This window comes from Dromiciops gliroides, chromosome 1 (assembly GCF_019393635.1).
Source record: "Dromiciops gliroides isolate mDroGli1 chromosome 1, mDroGli1.pri, whole genome shotgun sequence".
In the NCBI taxonomy this organism is placed as follows: Eukaryota; Metazoa; Chordata; class Mammalia; order Microbiotheria; family Microbiotheriidae; genus Dromiciops; species Dromiciops gliroides.
The window spans coordinates 631,147,198-631,166,499 of NC_057861.1; the positions used below are offsets into that span (position 1 = coordinate 631,147,198).

Genomic DNA, 19,302 nt, shown 5'->3' on the forward strand with positions numbered 1-19,302 from the left:
GTCCAATCCAGAGAATTAAAAATATATCCCAATAGCTAGAATAGAATTTTAAAATAGTAGAGATTCAATAGAATATAAGATTTTGAAAATAAGAGAAGTTTGACAAAGGCATGAGAGATTCAGGAGGGGATATTGTCCTTTAGCTGGAGCTTGTCAGGAAAGGTCTTAGGGGAAAAGGAGAGCCTGAATTATACTATGAAGTAAGGGAATGACATCAATGACTGAGAACTATTCAAAAATGAGGAAAGCACAAGCAAAGGTAATTGGGCAGTAGCCTAGGACAGGATGGGGACTGGCTCCTAATGTAGTCTGAAATAAGGCTAGCAAAGTAGATTGACATCAGATCGCTGACAGCCATGAGTGACAGCGCATTGGGTCTGTATTTAGTCCTGTAGGTGCTGCTGAGCTACTGAAGGTTTGTTTAGGGACAATTTCATTCAAATTGTTTTGAAAACATAATGAAAAATGGATTGGAGAGGGGAAAGACCAAAAACAGAGGCCGGTTAGGAGGCTATTATAATGGAGGTAGTGAAGACTTGGACTAATATGAGGGGGCAGCTTGTTATGGTGGCTACAGCACTGGATTTGGAGGAAGGAAGACATGATTTTGAATCCTGCTTCTGACTCTTAGCAAGATTTCTTTGTGTTCCTGGATGAGGGAGTCAACCTCTCTGGATCTTACCATAAAAAGAGAGGGTTGAACATTTTGGCTTCTGAGATCCTTTTGTATCTCTAAATCTATTATTCTGTGATGAAAATGGGAGTGGAAAGAAGGGTATGGATGCAGAATTATTATTGAGGGGGCTATTTAACTTATATTATGGTAGAAAGATCAAAGACTATTGGGCTAAGAAAATATTATTGAAGTTTGCAGGAAAAAATACTTGGAAAGAATGGTTTCCATAGAATGGAAGGGAGCACAAGCTGAATTTCAGGGATTTTATAGGGGAATAACAGTAATCTTTTTTTTTTTTTTTTTTTTAGTAAGGCAATTGGGGTTAAGTGACTTGCCCAGGGTCACACAACTAGTAAGTGTTAAGCGTCAGAGGCCAGATTTGAACTCAGGTACTCCTGACTCCAGGGCCGGTGCTCTATCCATTGCGCCACCTAGCTGCCCCAACAGTAATCTTTTTACAGATTCAACAGGGTAAAGAAGAAAAGTCAACTTCATGTTGCAGAATCGGTTCCTAAAGATAAAAAAGATTTAAGCATGTTTCAAAATTTTTTCTTAAGCCTTTTATTTTTTCCAGTGACATATAAAGATAGTTTTCAGGGGCAGCTAGGTGGTGCAGTGGATAGAGCACCGGCCCTGGAGTCAGGAGTACCTGAGTTCAAATCCGGCCTCAGACACTTAACACTTACTAGCTGTGTGACCCTGGGCAAGTCACTTAACCTCAATTGCCTCACTAAAAAAAATTTAAAAAAAAAGATAGTTTTCAACATTCATTTTTGTAAGATTCTGAGTTCTAAATTTTTCTCCCTCTCTCCCTTCCTTCTCCCCTCCCCAAGACAGCAAGCAATCTGATAAAGGTTATACAGTATAATCAGGTTAAACTTATTTCCACATTAGTCATGTTGTGAAAGAATTAGAACAAAAGGGAAAAACCACAAGAAAGAAGAAACAAAAGCAATAAAAAAATGAAAATTACAGTAAGCATGTTTTTTTTAAATTTCCTTTTTTTTTTTTTACAAATTACATGTAAAAGACAGTCTTAACATTCATTTAAAAAAATTTTGAGTTCCAAATTCTCTCTCCCTCTCTTCCCCCTTCCCTAAGACAGTAAGCAATTTGATAGAGGTTATACATGTGCAAAAATGTAAAACATGACTTGGGCATGTAAGCAAATAGCCAGTAGATCCAAGGAAGATGAAAGAGAATGAGGATCAATGGAACAAGATCCCAAAGAACATGAGGAGAGATAGGATTAAGGACATTGTTGGAAGAAATAGTCTTGGCAAGGAGGAAAGCCACCTCACCCTTTGAGACCAAAGGGAAGGCGAAAATGGTTTAAGACATAGAGGGACTTTGATATATGGAGGACAGGAGATGAGGTCACCTTCTGGGAATGGGTCTGGAGTTGTGGAAGAGTGAGAAGGGAGAAAGGAAAGGGGAGGGGAAAGTTTAAAACAGCCTCTGAGGGGATAATCAATAGGAGATGAGTAAAAATATTGCTGTGTACCTATTGGGTCCTAGCTGAGATTAGGTCATACACTTTTGTAGTGGACCTGTTATGATTTCATAACTCCATCCTGCAACATTTGATGGTAACTATTACTTAGAGTGGGAAGATGAAGGGAGTGAGCTAATCATAGGTGAAGAGGCAGTCATTGAAATGGTACATCATTGGGTCACAACTGTTAAAGGGAGTGTGGGGGGATGTACTAGGAGAAGAGAAAGCGATTAAGACACCAGTGGATCTTTAGGAGTGATACATGGGGAAAGGCGGAAGGACATAGAATTTTGGCGGTATAGAAAAATTGGAGCAGGCTATATTTAGAGTTCCAGTCTTGCCATGAAGTGACAATTGGGATGACCCTAGCCATCAAAGGATAAACTCTTTTTTTTTGTTAACATCTTTTTATTTTTTTTTTTAAAGAAATGACAATCCCTTTTGTTGGCTAGAGCATAATAGTTTTCAAAGTTCTTTCACATACATTATCTCATTTGATCCTAAAACTATTGCATTGATTGGCATTTTGGAAAAACTTTTATCCTTTTTTTTTTCTTTCTTTCTTTCTTTTTCTTTCTTTCTTTCTTTCTTTTTCTTTCTTTCTTTCTTTCTTTCTTTCTTTCTTTCTTTCTTTCTTTCTTTCTTTCTTTCTTTCTTTCTTTCTTTCTTTCTTTCTTTCTTTCTTTCTTTCTTTCTTTCTTTTTGTGAGGCATTTGGGGTTAAGTGACTTGCCCAGGGTCACACAGCTAGTAAGTGCGTAAAGTGTCTGAGGTCGGATTTGAACTCAGGTCCTCCTGAATCCAGGGCTGGTGCTCTATCCAGTGCGCCACCTAGCTGCCCCGAAAAACTCTTTTTTCAAGAGAGCACTTCTTCCTTGAAGGAAGGATAGAACAGACTAACCAAATAAAATTACTTGTAAATAAAGTTTTACATTTTAATCTTATGATTCTGAATTATCATGCATCCTTTCTATCAACTTTCAACAGCTATATTGGCCTAACATCTCATTCTTTCTTACAGTCACATATATACATGGTGCCTATTCTAATCCATCAGGCCCCTGAATCAAGGATTCCTTACATCAAAACCCCTACATATACCTTCCCTCCCTCAGTTCAGCCTTCTAATAGCATCTAAGACAGTCTTTTTCTCCAACTCCTTCCAGGATCCAGTTGAACCATCCTATTCCTTAGGGCTTCCAAACTCTTTATTATATTCACCAGAATGGAACTTGACCATCCAGGCCTTCATTCACAAGTCTTTCTCCAATTAAATTTAAAAACATTTCTTTAGCACCTGCATGTAAAAGGTGTTCCTTCTCTTATGCTTTTGACCTCTGGTCAGAACTTTTCAGTAACTATCATGGGATCAGAAGGAAATGTGTCTCTTTAGATCACACATACAGTGTTTTTGAAAAGAGTAGGCTTGGCTTCAGTGCTATTGAGGCCAGTGTACAAGGTTGTTTCTAATTCTGTGCATAAGTAGTGCCTAAAGCATTGTTGCTATGAGCATATTTAAGTCATCGTTATTTTTTGGTAAGCTTCATTTTCTGGGATGGAAAAGCAAGCTGGAGAGATGAAATGGCTTATGTTCATCCCAAGATGGCACTAGAGCTAGGGAATCAGACTAAGGTAATATACAGGCCTCTAGCACCTGCACTAATTCCCAGGACAAATTGATGGATAGGAATGAGAGGAATGGAGTTTTGTGTGTATTTGGCATCATGCCGCACAGAATGGATTCTTTATTTACTATAATAGTTGCTGGGGGCAGCTAGGTGGCTCAGTGGATAAAGCACCGACCCAGGATTCAGGAGGACCTGAGTTCAAATGTGGCCTCAGATACTTGACACTTACTAGCTGTGTGACCCTGGGCAAGTCACTTAACCCTCATTGTCCCGCAAAAAAAAAAAAAAAAAGGCATTACCATGATAGTTGCAAACAGCTATTGTTTCTGCATACTGCAGTTCCTGGCCCTTGTTACCCTACTGTTAGAATAAAGTTATCCAGTTTTCAGTGGTAATACTTTGTAATAATAGAGGAAGCAGTGAGTAGATGTATAAGCAAGAAAGTAGTGCCTTTGATGGAATTTGAAAAGTATGAGTGTCATAATAAAAAGAGTGAACAGTGGCATTGATTTTCCAGGGAAGGCTAGTGTGGTATATGGCTGGATTTAGAGTCAAGAAGACCTGGGTTCAAATCTTACTTTCCATACTTCCTGTGTGACCATGGCAGGCTACTTAGTCTCTTCCTGCCTCTGTGTCTTTATCTGCAAAATGAAGATAATATCTATTCACAGATTTATTATAAATGAGGCTTAAATGAGATAAAGTGTATGAAATATTTTGTAAAACCCTTAAAGTGCTAAATAAATGACAGCTATCATTATATTAGCAGTTTTTTCTTCATCATTTTTAAATGAATTTACTTTGTTTAAGAGTTTATAAATAGGAAGAAGTACCTTTCCCAGAAGACAAAAAATTTAGAAGCAGTGAATAATTCTTAATATTGGGTAAAGTTGGTAGGATATAGACATAAAAGATTTTAAAAGTCTTTGTAGCCAATTTCATACTTGCTGAATTAACAGAAGTGCTTCTTATTTCTTGGCATAGTAGAGACACATTGTTAATTTATATAGTACTTTATGAAGCCTAAAACTTTGTACAACTGCCAGCAATTATTATTACTAGTATTGGTGGCAACATTGTATACATCTGTGAAAAAGACAAATTTGCATTTTTAATTATTATTTTATGCTTTATAAACCAGCAATCTAACCACCAGCCCATTTGTTTTTTTCCTCTTCTCCCCTGTTTCAGCAGGAAGGAGCGCCCAACCTCTCTGAATGTCTTCCCCCTTGCAGATGGAATGGTACGTGGACAGATAGGGGGCAAGATCATCCCCACAGTGGACCACTGGCACCTGAGTGACCTCGGCCAGCTGCAGTCCAACTCCAGCTACAAGGTTTTATACACATGTCGTGGAATAAGGGTCTCCTCTTTCCCACTGTCAGTGGCATCCACATATTCATAAAGATGGAGACCAACTTGTGTCCATAACCCTTTGCAGCTTCTCCCTCTTTCAGGTTGGATTAGACTCCTGAGCTGAAGCATAGCAAAAAGGGGAGGGGAAGGGCCAGAGTGTGAGGATAAAAGAAAAGAGGGAGGATGTTGTTCCCCTAATCACTGTTTTCCTCTGATTCTTTCCTTTCCATGGCTTCTGTTTAGAGCTGCTTTCCGGAGGTTGGCCCTATTGTAGCTGGGGTTATAGCATGAATTTTGGCACCCAGCATGTGTTTGATGTTTAGAATCAGGACTGTTCTAACAGTAAGTTCCACTGCCTCTATTGCTCACACCCTAAACTAATGTTCCAAGTCAAGCTATTGACTAAGAGCAGGAGAGAGTCAATTCTGTTTTCTTACACAGAGTAACCATTGTGTATTCCAAACTGAACTACAGCTTGGAGAGCATGTTACCTTCTTTCTAGAAGATTCCAGTAGCTTATTTTCTAATCACTTGAGACGGGAATGAGGAATTGGAAAGACATGATCTTCTCTATCATATTCTGCTGTGCTGACTCTCCATGCTATAACCTGAAATAGGGAGCCTGAGGTCCAATTTGAGCCCATTTCTGAATGTAGGTAACGATTCATACCCCAATAAAACTAGACTCTTTAACTTTTCACTATAAAAATGGCTAAGTTGGGCTACTGAATAACACTAGTCATTTGGTGGTTACTAGTTTTGATCTACTAGTTGATTTTACCTATGACAGTTGAGTCGCAAAGCATGCTTTGCGCCATGTTCATTAGATAATGAAGGATGTTATTTTGCAACAGGTAGTGGCTTGTAGCAGATGGCACCGAGGCCAGGTTATAGAAACCCTGGCGAAGCATGTTTCTTAGAGGTTATATCTAGGGCATCCTGTAAAAATCAAGAACTTATAGATTCTATCTATGATTGAGTATGGCAAAACTGATAGGTAATGAGTTTGAGGTGGTGATAGCTTCTGAGAGTGTCTGATTGTGATTTTATCCTCCTAGTTTTCAGTTTGGCCGTGGAATGTTTCTGCACCCTGCAAGTTCTTTAGAAAAGTTATTGCATTATCTTCTGTTACTGTTTTGTGCTAGGTGGTGAGCATGTCTCTGAGATTATCGTGGGCTCGATAATACACACATACACACAGCATAATGTATACATCACACTAATATAGTATCGGCGTTCAGGCAGAGGGCAGCAAAATAAGTGAATGAAACAAAGAATTTTGGTATCCTAGGTTCCTTACTGCTTGTGTCATGGACTTGATTAGTCATTTCAGGCTTATTGTGTTGTCTTTATGTACCTCACTGTTAGACAGAGCTTCATGAAAGTGACTCACCTAATAGAGAGATGTGTGGTAAACTGAATTGAATTGAAGGTATATTGGAGTAGTGGTCAGCAAAGTAGCTGGAAAGCTTTGGGGATTGCATGCTTCCCCCTGCAATGGCAATAAGGATCTACAACATGTCTCTTAGACACTTCTCATCATTTTTTTGTCCTCTGGCATCCTTTCTTTGTCCTGAATTTTCACCTGAAATAGTCTTCCATTCATTATTTAAGTAGTGTTGAAGTTTGGCTCCATAGATTTGTTTATTTAATTTTAATTTTTTTCAATGTTATTATGTTTAAGTTTTATTTGTTCTTTTGATTTCATGCATTAGGTTTTAATGTTTTTTCTTTTTTTTTTTAACTCCTTAATGTGTTTTGTTGTTCTTTATGTACTGTATTTTCAGTGTTTTAACCAAACAGTTGTGACTACTCATGGTGAGAAATGACTGCTAAGAATTTTGGTCCTTTGCATTTTGGAGGCCACTGCTACACACATTGATGTTTAGGAGGTTGAGAGGTTTGACTTTAGGTAAGTGGTGGCCAAGGAGAGTGTCCTTTGGGTAAGTGGTGGCTCTTTAGGATAATAGTGAGCTTGAATGGCATCTGGGAAGTTTCTTTGTAAACAAGAATCCCCACAGTTTACTAAAATGGTAAGCCTTGTTTGCTAGGAGTCCCTTGATTATCTACAATGTAAATTGATGGGTTTTGAAGAGGCTGTGAAAAATGTTGCCTTTGGAGACAAAGCTGATAAGGATCAACTAAGAGAAACTTGACTGAATATGCATACTTTCCATCATGTGCATCACTTCTCTCACCCTATTCAGTGGAGTTCCTCATTGTCCTACCTCCTACATTGTTATCTCCCCCATATGTCAGCAACTGCAGCAAGAATGGCAGAAGGAGTGGGAGGAGAGATGTTCCTATCCCATTATCAGGAGCAAAACATGGGGTGGCCATGAAGTATGGGAGTAGGTGAGGTCGATGTGAAAATTTAGTCATCCAATAATTGTTTTGGTGCTAATACTCTATTTTAAAAAACATTTTTAAGAAAGAGCATTTTGGGGGCAGCTATGTGGCGTGGGGCACCGACCCTGGATTCAGGGTTCAAATCCAGCCTCAAACACTTGACCCTTACTAGCTATGTGACCCTGGGCAAGTCACTTAACCTTCATTGCCCCTGGGGGGGGGAGGCATTTTTTTTTCATATGGTACTAGAACCACAGAAAGCAAATCTAAAATATTAACACAAAACTACTTCAAAGGGAGTGGACAGAGTTCAGAATTTAAACTGAGGTCTCCTAAACATTGATCAAAGATAGCTGTTATGGGGGCAGCTAGGTGGAGCAGTGGATAAAGCACTGGCCCTGGATTCAGGGAGATCTGAGTTCAAATCTGACCTCAGACGCTTGACACTTAACTAGCTGTGTGACCCTGGGCAAGTCACTTAACCCTCGTTGCCCTACAGAAAAAAAAAAGATAGCTGTTAGACAAAGCCAGCAAATGAAATCTTAGGAGGAACATCTGTCCTGCCTCTTCTCTACTACTTGACTTAAGAAATGGTAGCTTTCAGATAGCTAGAGAAAAATGCAGGGTTGTTCACTTTGAAGGAAATAGCTCCACCACTAATGATCACCTGAAGCTAGAAGTGTATCTCTAAGCTGACTTCTAGTCCATTCAGAACTTTTACCCAAGAAATTCCTGGACAAGAGAATTTATTCTGTTTTTTAAAACCTCTAAAGGAGAATACCATCTTTTTACCACTCTGAAATTATAAAAACTTTCACTTTTAGGAAATTCTCCTTTATGTCTTATCTCATAAATGACATCTCCCCTCTCTCCTAGAAATGACCATAAATCTGAGTCCATGTACCTAGGTCAGTTATATGTTTTATTGTCCTGCCCAAAGAGGCAAGCAGCTGTTTTCTTTGTGAACTTAAATTGGAGGATATTTTATAGATACTGACAAGGAAGAACAGAAGGTATGAAGGATCCTGAGAGGTTACTATGGAGAGAATAAAGTGAGTTACTGTAAGAATAAAGAAATTGTATCCAGATTGTATATAATACTACTTAACAGATGTGTGATTTTTTAAAACTACAATAATGAGCAAAAATTTGGCTTATGAGCCTGTATATGGTATTAAAGCTTTCCTCTATCTTAAATCCATTAAGAAGAAGAATTGACATGTTTTTTCTCTCCTAAGAATTCAAATAAAATGGCATTTAAAAAATAAAATTCTTAGAACAAATTGTTAATTACAGTTTGGATGGGTTTTTTGAAAGCCAGTTTTTGCATAACAATTTTAGTTATGTCTCATTCTATAAAATAGAGTTGTACTGTATTTAAATTAGCAGTGATTTCTGGGACCTAGCATTTAGATAGGAATGGGATGTTAGAACTTAGATATTAATTAGCTTTTTGACTTTATGGAAATTTTTTGTCTTTACTGTAGCAAATCATGGTCAAAAGACTAAGGTACACATTTTGATGTTGTAAGGTTATATTGTATCCCAAGATACTGGCTGAAAATAAAGAAAGGTTTTTTTCCTATTGGGAAATTGCAGGGGTCTCTCAAGTATTTATAGTTATTCTAGTTAAGAAAGTAAAACTTAACTAGTCTTTATATAATAATATAATAATATTCTTCCTGCTTCGGTGGTTACAGTGCTATGGTAATCTGGTTTGCAGAAAAAACCCATTTATCAGATACTCAGGTTAGCCTTCTCCCCTAGCCCTTCGGTTTGGTTACTTTTCCCCCATACCATCCTGAACTACAATTTGATTCTGATACCTGGCTGCAAAGGGTTGCATTGCCATTTTTCATACAGTGTTCATCTTCATCACATTCTGAATTGTTTGTGTTGTGGAATAGTGACATTGACTGCCAAGTCCAAAACACTGAAATGCAGATGGCATGTATAACTGAGAAAAGCTATTTTCTGATACTTGCATCTTCTCATTTCTAAGAGGTATTAGCCAAGCAAAAGCAGGCACTACTCCTTTTGAACCTCCCAAGTGTAGTTACCAATCCAGGGAAATAACAATCTATAACATCTTAAATAAGATATAAAATATCTTATATAAAAGTATATTCTAGGGGCAGCTAAGTGGCACAGTGGATGGAGCACTGGCCCTGGATTCAGGAGGACCTGAGTTCAAATCCGGCCTCAGACACTTGACACTTATTAGCTGTGTGACCCTGGGCAAGTCACTTAACCCTCATTGCCCCACAAAAAACAAAAACAAAAACAAATGTCCCAGGTTGAAAGAACACAGGTAAAAATTAGAGGGAAAATTAATTTAGTAAATCACAAAAGGACAAAAGTATATTCTTTTCTTATAGTACATGTTGATATAGGACTTAAGATATCCTTGTGTCTCTTCCCAAGGAATGCCTCTTCCTAGATCAAATAAAACCTTTTTATATCATGTTAGACCTCAAACTTTTTCATTGTTTTCCTGATAGTAGAAGAGAAACATGGGGGTTTGGGACTCCACATGAAGAGAACTTGGTAGCTCAGCCACATTTAGGACCCCACTTCTAGGCACTGCAGCTGTCTGTTATGCAGTCTTTAGCTGGTGACTGAGAGGTCTGACGCTAACTGTGACACCAAAAGACTTCATAGAACCAGAGTATGATAGAAACATATAGAAGTACTTCCTGTCTGCCTCCTCTGTCCTCTGTCCTAGTGTCCACATGATGAGATGTCGGAATCAGGACAGTCTTCTGCTGCTGCCACACCCAGCACCACTGGCACCAAGTCCAATACACCAACGTCCTCAGTGCCCTCTGCTGCTGTCACCCCCCTGAATGAGAGTCTGCAGCCCTTAGGGGACTATGGTCTTGGAGCAAAGAACAGCAAACGCGCAAGAGAGAAACGCAACAGTCGCAACATGGAAGTCCAGGTCACCCAAGAAATGAGGAATGTCAGCATAGGTACTGTAGTCTCCTGCCTCAGCCATGTGCAGCCTGGGGAAGGGCATAAGCAACAGGCACCTTTTATGCCTGAATACCAAGTCCGTTTTCTTTAGAAGCCCGGCACTGAAGGATAGCTATAGTCTTTGTATAGGTTTTGGCTTGTGTAGACTATTCCTATTTCAACAGGAAGCTTTCAATCTCATACTGGCCTGCAATCCAATTAATAAGCAAAAAGGAAGATGGGGCATTTTCTACTTTTTACTTCTTTTACTTTTACTTTACTTCTTTTTACTAGAAAAATAATGACAATTCACTCGATCATTCAATGAAATCTTATTAGTTATCCAGCAATATCCAACATTAAGTCATTGAGTATCTTTGCATGCATCAGAAGTGCAAACAGGGATTATAGTGCACATTTTTCCCTACTCTGTGACTTCTAGGAATGCAAATTACATTTCTCTCATTCCAGCCTCTTCCATACACATATATATTTATTAGGTCTTTTCTATCCTATGGGCCAACTTGGAAAAATCATTTCCTGACAATCCCTGCCCCAGCACGTGATCCAAGACCTTGTCTCTTGAAATTTCTTAGAGCAATCTTGTGGTGAAGGTCCTTCATCTCAGGAATTCAATGTGAACCACAAACTTTCCTCTTATCTTTTATAGGGATGGGCAGTAGTGATGAATGGTCTGATGTTCAAGACATTATCGATTCCACACCAGAACTAGATATGTGCCAGGAACCCCGATTGGAACGCACTGGAAACAGGTGCAGTCCCTCCCTTCTAGAACTCCCTCTTTTTCCAGTTGTAAGTGGGATGGCTTTTTCCTTATGCTTTGTCCATGAGAAACTACATGTCCTAATGAATTGAATAAGTAGACTGAGGATTATATACTACTCCTAATTACGTTGGTGAATTCAGGCAAAGCTATTCCCTCATGCCTTAGTTTTTCTTTACCTAATGAAATAATTCGTTTTTAGGCTACTGTACCTCACTATCTCAGAGTAGGAGACATCTCCCATTTCATCTCCCATTTTATGCTTATAACCTTTAAGAGCATTGCCAGTCATTTAATGAGAGTTGTACAATGCATTTAATAAATCTATAATAATGTTCCATACCATCATTGCAAACTAACCCTGCTTTATGTATGTGTTTGTGCATGCATGCCTTTTTTCTCCTTACAGTCCAACCCAAGGAATTGTCAACAAGGCCTTTGGCATCAACACTGATTCCCTATATCATGAGCTGTCTACAGCAGGTTCTGAAGTCATTGGGGATGTGGATGAAGGTGCAGACCTACTAGGTAAAAGTTGTTCTTCGTGATTGTATGATGGGGCTTTTCATATAAAACAGACCTTTCAACAGCCCCATGGTAAGAGCATTTTTGGAGGAGTAGGCTGGGAGTAAAAGAATTTGGCCAGCAACCTAAAACAGATCCCCTTTTGTTCACCCCACAGTTCCCCCTTGATAGCAGTGAAATGCCTGAAGGATAAGAAATCTTGGGTATATTCAGTATACTGTGCTTCTCAGAAGAAAGGTCTTAGAAAAGAAATCCCCCAAATATTAATTTCCATGTCACCATAATTTCTAAAAGAAGGCATCTCTTTAGAAAGTTTCTTATTTAGTTTCTTGCTCAGTACTTATCTTTCCTTCCTTCTGTGCTAAAAAAACAGATATCCTCAAAGTATAGAATTTTTCTGATATACTTTATAGAGTCATCTACTATTTGAGGCAGATAAACCAGTATTGGCCATCAATGTTATTGAGAGCCACTAGAGCAAAAAATTTATATCCTCTGTGATCATTGTTATGAGTGTCACATTTCAATGTATCGTTGAATTTAGTCCTTATGGGCTTGTGTGTTTTTGGTCCAGACTGTCTTAGAATTGACTTCCCTCTTTGCCTCCTCTGGTCAGGAAGATGGGTAAGATCTAGGAGTTTGTAGAGTATGCAATTCTAGATTATCTTACCACTTCCCCTTAGCAAACCTTGTTTTGTTGATGTTCCCTTGAATGATGATGTAGTTTGGTCTCTTTCCGCTGCCCAGGGGGATTAAAGAGATTGACTTTTTCCTTATACATAATCTAATTCACACTGTTTATGGCCCAAGAAAACTCTTGCTGCTGGTTTCCCATTTAAATGTGCCTTAAGCAACAGTTCTCTGATGAGTCCAGCTAAGTAATTTGTAAATATAGCCTTTAGTTTGATAGCTGCTACCTGTGATAACTTTTTTTCTGCATCGTCTGCTTATGATTAGTATATTTTCTAAGACATGAAATGAAATGGCCTGACTTCTTATGGTTTCAAGGCAGAGTCTCCCTGCTGTGAGCAGTTCTTATCCAGTGTACTTTATGCCATCCTGCTTTACTGTTGTCGAAGGTGTCCTTAAACTCTGTTATATCTTCAGGTTTAACCCCCTTTGGCTGTTATTGGCTATTCCCTTGGGTGCTCAGACGTTTGTGGTTGTACAGATCCAGTGATGAAGTGCATGCTTCTGATCTGAATTCAGAGAGGCTGATCGTGCACTTGACTATAGTGTCCTACTGGTCTTCATAGATACGGCCTCCTCAGTACTGTTCCAGTTTTTTTCAGCCCATGTGTCTACCTCACAGCCTGCTTAAAAGTGAATATAAGGGGGTGGCTAGGTGGCGCAGTGGATAAAGCACCGGCCCTGGATTCAGGAGGACCTGAGTTCAAATCCGGCCTCAGACACTTGACACTTACTAGCTGTGTGACCCTGGGCAAGTCACTTAACCCTCATTGCCCCGCAAAAAAAAAAAAAAATTAAACTGTATTTGTATCATTTCAAAGTTCCCTTCCAGTATTTCTTAATCATTGTTCATACATTTGGTTTCATTCATCAAACAGAGCAAATTACTGAATATGTTTTTTGTGAGGAGAGATTGTCATCTGAGGTAGTGGTCATTGGGCTTCATGAAAAATTAGGTCTCAAAGTAGGCAGAGAAATGAGAGATTTAGCAACTCTAGACAATATAGTAATGCTATTTTAAACTACTTTCAGTTAAAGATATTTTATTAAGGTATTCCCTGGACTTCATTGAGTTATTCCTTCATTCTGTCATTATAGCGCCCTGGGATGGCTATGTACACTGCCAGAAAGACTTTGAGTTTGGGCACAGTGTCAGACTTGATGTCTTTTGTGACAGGATCTGCCTAGCCATATGGGGGGAAGATTTATCATCATGTTTGTTTTGAGGGGATTATTTGGATACAGCAACTCAAAGACTTCTACTAAAGCATAATAACTTTGTCAATAGAGGGAGTCCCCAAATTGGCAAAATGACAAATTCTTGGAATATTGAATTATAACTAAGTTATTTTCTTGGATGTTATTATTAAAACCTTACCTTAATGTTTGTCTTCCTGCTGTGGTTTTTTTGTTTGTTTGTTTTTCTTCCTGTTTTAAATGATGAAGTTGACAGAACCATTAAACCTCATTGCAGTGTGTCTCTCTGACTTGTCTTGACTCATGGTTAGGGGCTATCATTCTGTAGTATTGTACTGGTTTTAAACCCTTCTGGCCTTTTCTGTGCCCTTTTTGTTGTTGTTCTTATCTTCTTTCCTCTTGCTACATCAACAAAATATAGAGAGTATCCTCTCCAAGGTGTTGGCTGTTGCTTTACTTTATCCCACCTAATGCTGCCCCAAACTTTCTTTCTCCTAAAACTATGAGCTGATTGGTACTTTGGTGCAGGAGAATGATTTCTTTTGGCAAATTCCTTGAAATGACATGTTTTGTTTATTCCTTATGTTGTGATTACTGTCTCCTTTTATTAGAACAATCTTCATTTCCCTATCTATAAAACATAGGGGACAGTAATAAAGAAAAATAGACAGTGAAGTGCCACTTTTCTTCGAAGTGAGCTGTCAAAATCTAAAAAAAGGAATGGTGTTAGTGAATACTTCAGCAAACATAACTATTGTGAGAAAAGCAGCCCTATTGCTATGAGGGAAAATCATGCCTGATCACTCACTACTGGAGTAAAGACATAGATGAGGATAAGTTGTGGATATGATTTCCATTATTTTTTAAATGGCCTTTTATAAGGTTAATTCAGACCGTAGGATTGCAGGGAATTTTCTTAGAGATAGGGAAAAATAAGAACAAGGGTCAGGAACTACCCACTGAGTAAACTCCCTCTACCAATTCACATTGATATCCTCTCTCTATAGTCTTTGTTATCAAGAGTGCTGAGCAGTTATGTGACTTGTTCAGGGCCACACAGGCAGCACATGTCAGAGATGAGATCTGAGCCCAGGCATTCCTGGCTTTGACACTAGCTCTCTCACCACCAAGCAATGTTGCTTCTGTTATAGATAGGAAGTAGAGGGAAGGGAAAGCAGGGGTGTACAGTGAGATTGCTCAAGGGGTCAGTGCTGGATTCAGTCTTAGTTAGAACTTGTCTAAATGTACTGGAAGGGAAAGTACGAGGCAACCTTTTAAATCAGCAAGTAACAGTAGACTTTTCAGATTAGTAAAATGCCCTGCTGATGGAGTTCTGGACAAGCCTGTGACCTCTTAAGTGACTCCTATTTCACAGGTAAACTTGGACTTGGCATTGAAACTTGGCTCTACCAGCACCTGGGAAGGTATCCCAATACACTAGAAAATGTTAGGCTGTGTCTAAACAGTGGGTGCTCCAAGAGCAGGGGCTTGGACTCACTAGTACTTTGTAGGCAGCTGTGTTTAAAAATAGTTTCCAAAAACTCTTGCCTGCAGTTTGCTTGAGCTTTGTGTGACTTTTCTTTGGCTTTTTCTTTGTTCCTGCCCCAGTCTTTCCTCACAAGGCCTCAGGATTCATCTCTTTACACCTTTGAGTTAAGGTTCTGAACTATGAAGATTTTAACAAGCTTATATTGCCTCTAATTGTGACACCTGGTTTGCTCCATTCAATAAAAGTCTCCCCTCCATTGGGATCACTCAGGCCCTGAGAGCTCCTTTGCTGTGCTTCTGGCATAGCAGTAGTGAATCGTAATTAGAAAAGGCTGACTTGTGGAAGCAGGTTGTACCAGTGAAGGGGCATCCTCACTGGCTACAATAGCAGGTGAGTTGGCATCTTCATTTAGCCCACATGAATGAGCTCCCCTAAGGAACTGTCAGTGCTTATCAGCAGTATTGACCAACTTCTAACCCAAATGCAGTTATGACTGAAGTTCTGACATTGAAAAAATAAAAGGTGAGGTTCTTGATATGAGAGGTTCTCTGGGAGATAATATTCATTAGTACATAGAGCTCATGCTGGTAGATATCAGAGCTTTAGCAAATTTTTAAAGCCCCACCACAGCACAGAACTTCTACCAACAAATTGGTCAAGTGCAGAAGTAGCATGGCTCAGTGGTAGAATATGTTAGCACCTTCAGGATGGTAAGATAGCATGCCTTCATGAACCAATTCAGGGAAAAATGTATGAATTCTATTCCGGGTTTAAGTGGCCATGTCTTTCCAGGGTATCATCTAACTGAGCTTTGATATAGAGATTAATCTCTCAGGCCATGTACCATAGGTGCGAGCAGCCAGCCCCTTACACAAGATCTAGGAAAGCCAATACAGGGTAGGTGAGGTGTGTTTCTGATTGACCCATTGTCCAGTCCCCAACCCTCAGGCACAACCCAAGGGGCTACTTGATCCAACTGCTCAAGCTAATAGTCCCCAGCTAGTACCAGGTATTGGCCCTACATTGATGAATCCTTGAGCAATTTCATGGATCTTATATTGTCCCAGGGTAAGGCAGCTACTCCACTGATCAAAATCCTAGACATGTGTATGCTTCAAGTTAGCCTAGTGACTCAGAAAATCCATTTGCTACATGTTTGAGGGGGATATTAAAAAACTTTAATCCCTGGACTTTGATAGTCTCTTCCCTACATAGAATCCACTGGTTAGGACTGCATGAGCTACATGTACTCAACACACATTTATTAGGCATCTATGTGCATGGTTCTGTGCTAAGCACTGGGAATACAAAGATAAAAATGAACCAGTCCCTGCCTTCAAAGAGCTTATATTGTGCTATATTTGTATCACCTGGCATTTAGTTCAGGTTAACACTTGCAGCCTTGCTGGCAGACCATCCTATTGGCTGTCCTTGGAAACTTCCTTGCCCAGGCCCAGCCTAGAGCTACTAAGCCAGTACCAAAACTTTCTCAAAATAGTTTGCCTTTGGGAGTTTAACCTACTTATACATCGTGATTACGACAACATCAAAGATTTGATCCCTTTTCCACCTTTTCCTGTATGCTCTCTGAAGCAAAGCTCAACCACACTGAATTACACTATCTGGGAGTCAGAATTGTTGATAACAAAATCTGTATTCGAGACTTATCACTTTAAGGTGATAAACATAGCATCCCATCATTGTTGCTATCTGATCATCAGAAACTGGAACATGTCCAACTGGCTAAAAAACCTAAACCATTGATATGTTGAGTAGACCTTGTTCTTTGGCTACTTCAGCTTTCAGCTTGGTTTTGTCCCAGGCTGGTAGCAGTTAGTTGAATATTACTGCTGAAGGGAGTCCCCTCTTCTTTCTACCTCTACCCATCCTAGGGGTTTAACAGCCAGCGTGTTTCAACCAACAAGGAACATCTGATTCTCCCTTTTTGGATGGGACATCTATCACCAAATGGCCTTGAGGGAATCTCTTTCTCTTGGAAATCTTCTAGATTCATGACTTCCCTGATCATGTCATTTGAAATTACATAGTTTTGGGGCAGCTAGATGGTGTAGTGGATAGAGCACTGGCCCTGGATTCAGGAGAACCTGAGTTCAAATCCAGCCTCAGACACTTAACACTTACTAGCTGTGTGACCCTGGGCAAGTCACTTAACCCCAATTGCCTCACCAAAAAGAAAAGAAAAGAAAAAAAAAGAACTAATCTGTGCTTACTGCCTGGGAGGCGGGGGAGAGAGGGAAGGAGGGATAAAAATTGAAACTGAAATTACATAGTTTTGAGCCATACTTTTATATTTTATTAAACTGCACCTCTGTGAAAGCAGGGGCTTTTTTTTTTTTTTTTAAGCGAGGCAATTGGGGTTAAGTGACTTGCCCAGGGTCACACAGCTAGTAAGTGTTAAGTGTCTGAGGCCGGATTTGAACTCAGGTACTCCTGACTCCAGGGCTGGTGCTCTATCCACTGCGCCACCTAGCTGCCCCCAGGGGCTTTTTTGTTGTTTTGTTGGTCTGTTAGTTTGTTGGGGTTTCTGCCTTTCTTTGTACTCTGGATGCTTAGCACAGTGCCTTGCACAAAGTTGGTGCTTAATAAATATTTGTTGACTAAATTTATAGGCCTAAGTACACTTCTCCACAGCACATTAATCCTTTAATATGGGACCTTTAGGCTATAGGTCTTTGAATGAGCCTCCCTCAATGGATTTCTTAACATCTGGAATCAATAAGTCAAGTATTTATTAAGTACCTTCTATAGGCACTAGGGATTCAAGTAAAAAGAATGAAGTAATCCATTCCTACAATGAGCTTACATTCTAATGGGGAAGACAGCAAGTACATATAAAAATAAATATACACAGTTTAAATAGAAAATAAACTACAAATATATGTCAAGAGTAGTTTAGGAGAGGACATTCGCTGTTGGGAACAGCAAGAAAGGCTGTATGTAGGAGACGGTTTCTGAATGACATCTTAAAGGAAGAAAGAGCCACTCTGACCTATAAGTAAGGAGAGGGTTTCTGTAAGAATACAGGTTAGGGTCAATGATGGAATGAAAAAAAGACACATCGATAGGTCATTCAACAGTTAACAAAAGGAAGTTTATTTAGCCATATAGATGATTAACAAGGAACACTTAGTTCAGATGGATTCAGCCCTCCCTTACCTCCTTGTCTAGTCAGTAGGACAGGCTATGGTGACTCACGTGGCCTCCTCCAAGTCTGAAGGAGCTTGACATAACTAGGATTTTTTATGCCCTTAGGTGACCAGAAAGCCAAGCCAATCTGGTCAGAGGCCACCAGGAACCTGGATCAGGAGATACAAGGTTTAAGCCCTAGCCATGGGGACCAATCAAGTCCCAAGGCCTTGTTGCCTTAATGGGGAAAACCCATGTGTCAAGGAGAACCTTGGTAGTGATTCCATCACAGAGAAAGTGCATTCTGGGCATGGGAGTCAGGGTTGCAAAGACACAGAGATGAGAGGTCGGGACCAGGTTGTATGGTGCTTTAAAAGCTAAACAGAGGTCATTCTATTTGATCCCAGAGGCCATAGGAAGCCACTGAGGTTGGTTGAATTGGGGAATTACGTAGTCAGATCTGTGTTTAAGGAAAATTACTTTGGTAGCAGTGTATAGAATGGACTGGAGTGTTGAAAGACTTGAGGTAGGGAGACCAATTAGGAGACTGTTGTGAGATGTGATGAAGGCCTGAACTGTGGTGGCAGCTTTGTGAGTAGAGAGAAGGACTTGAATGTGGGAGATGTTGTGAAGGCAGTAATGGCAAGAGTTGGCAACTGATTAGATATGTGAGTTGAGGAGGAGTGAGTAATCCAGGATAATACTAAGATTATGAACCTGAGATATTGGAAGGATAATTGTAACTTTGACAAAAATAAGGGTGCTTCAGTGAGTTCAGTTTTAGACACTTTGACTTTAATGTATTCCTCTAGCAATGAAGAGATGAAACACTAACCAGCTGGGGCAGCTAGGTGGCGCAGTGGTTAAAGCACCGGCCCAGGATTCAGGAGGACCTGAGTTCAAATCTGGCCTCAGACACTTGACACTTACTAGCTGTGTGACCCTGGGCAAGTCACTTAACCCTCATTGCCCCGCAAAAAAAGAAAAATAAAGAAACATTAACCAGTTAATT

The 19,302-nt window shown here is 39.6% G+C and overlaps 1 protein-coding gene across 1 annotated transcript in view; it reads left to right on the forward strand.

The window, feature by feature from the left end:
- MAPK8IP3 (mitogen-activated protein kinase 8 interacting protein 3) overlaps window positions 1-19,302 on the forward strand; it is a 91,163-nt gene that overhangs the window by 41,053 nt on the left and 30,808 nt on the right. Inside the window, 4 exon segments of the mRNA XM_043971314.1 lie at window positions 4,990-5,134; window positions 10,229-10,475; window positions 11,129-11,231; window positions 11,652-11,770. Coding sequence (XP_043827249.1) covers window positions 4,990-5,134; window positions 10,229-10,475; window positions 11,129-11,231; window positions 11,652-11,770 — 614 coding nt within the window.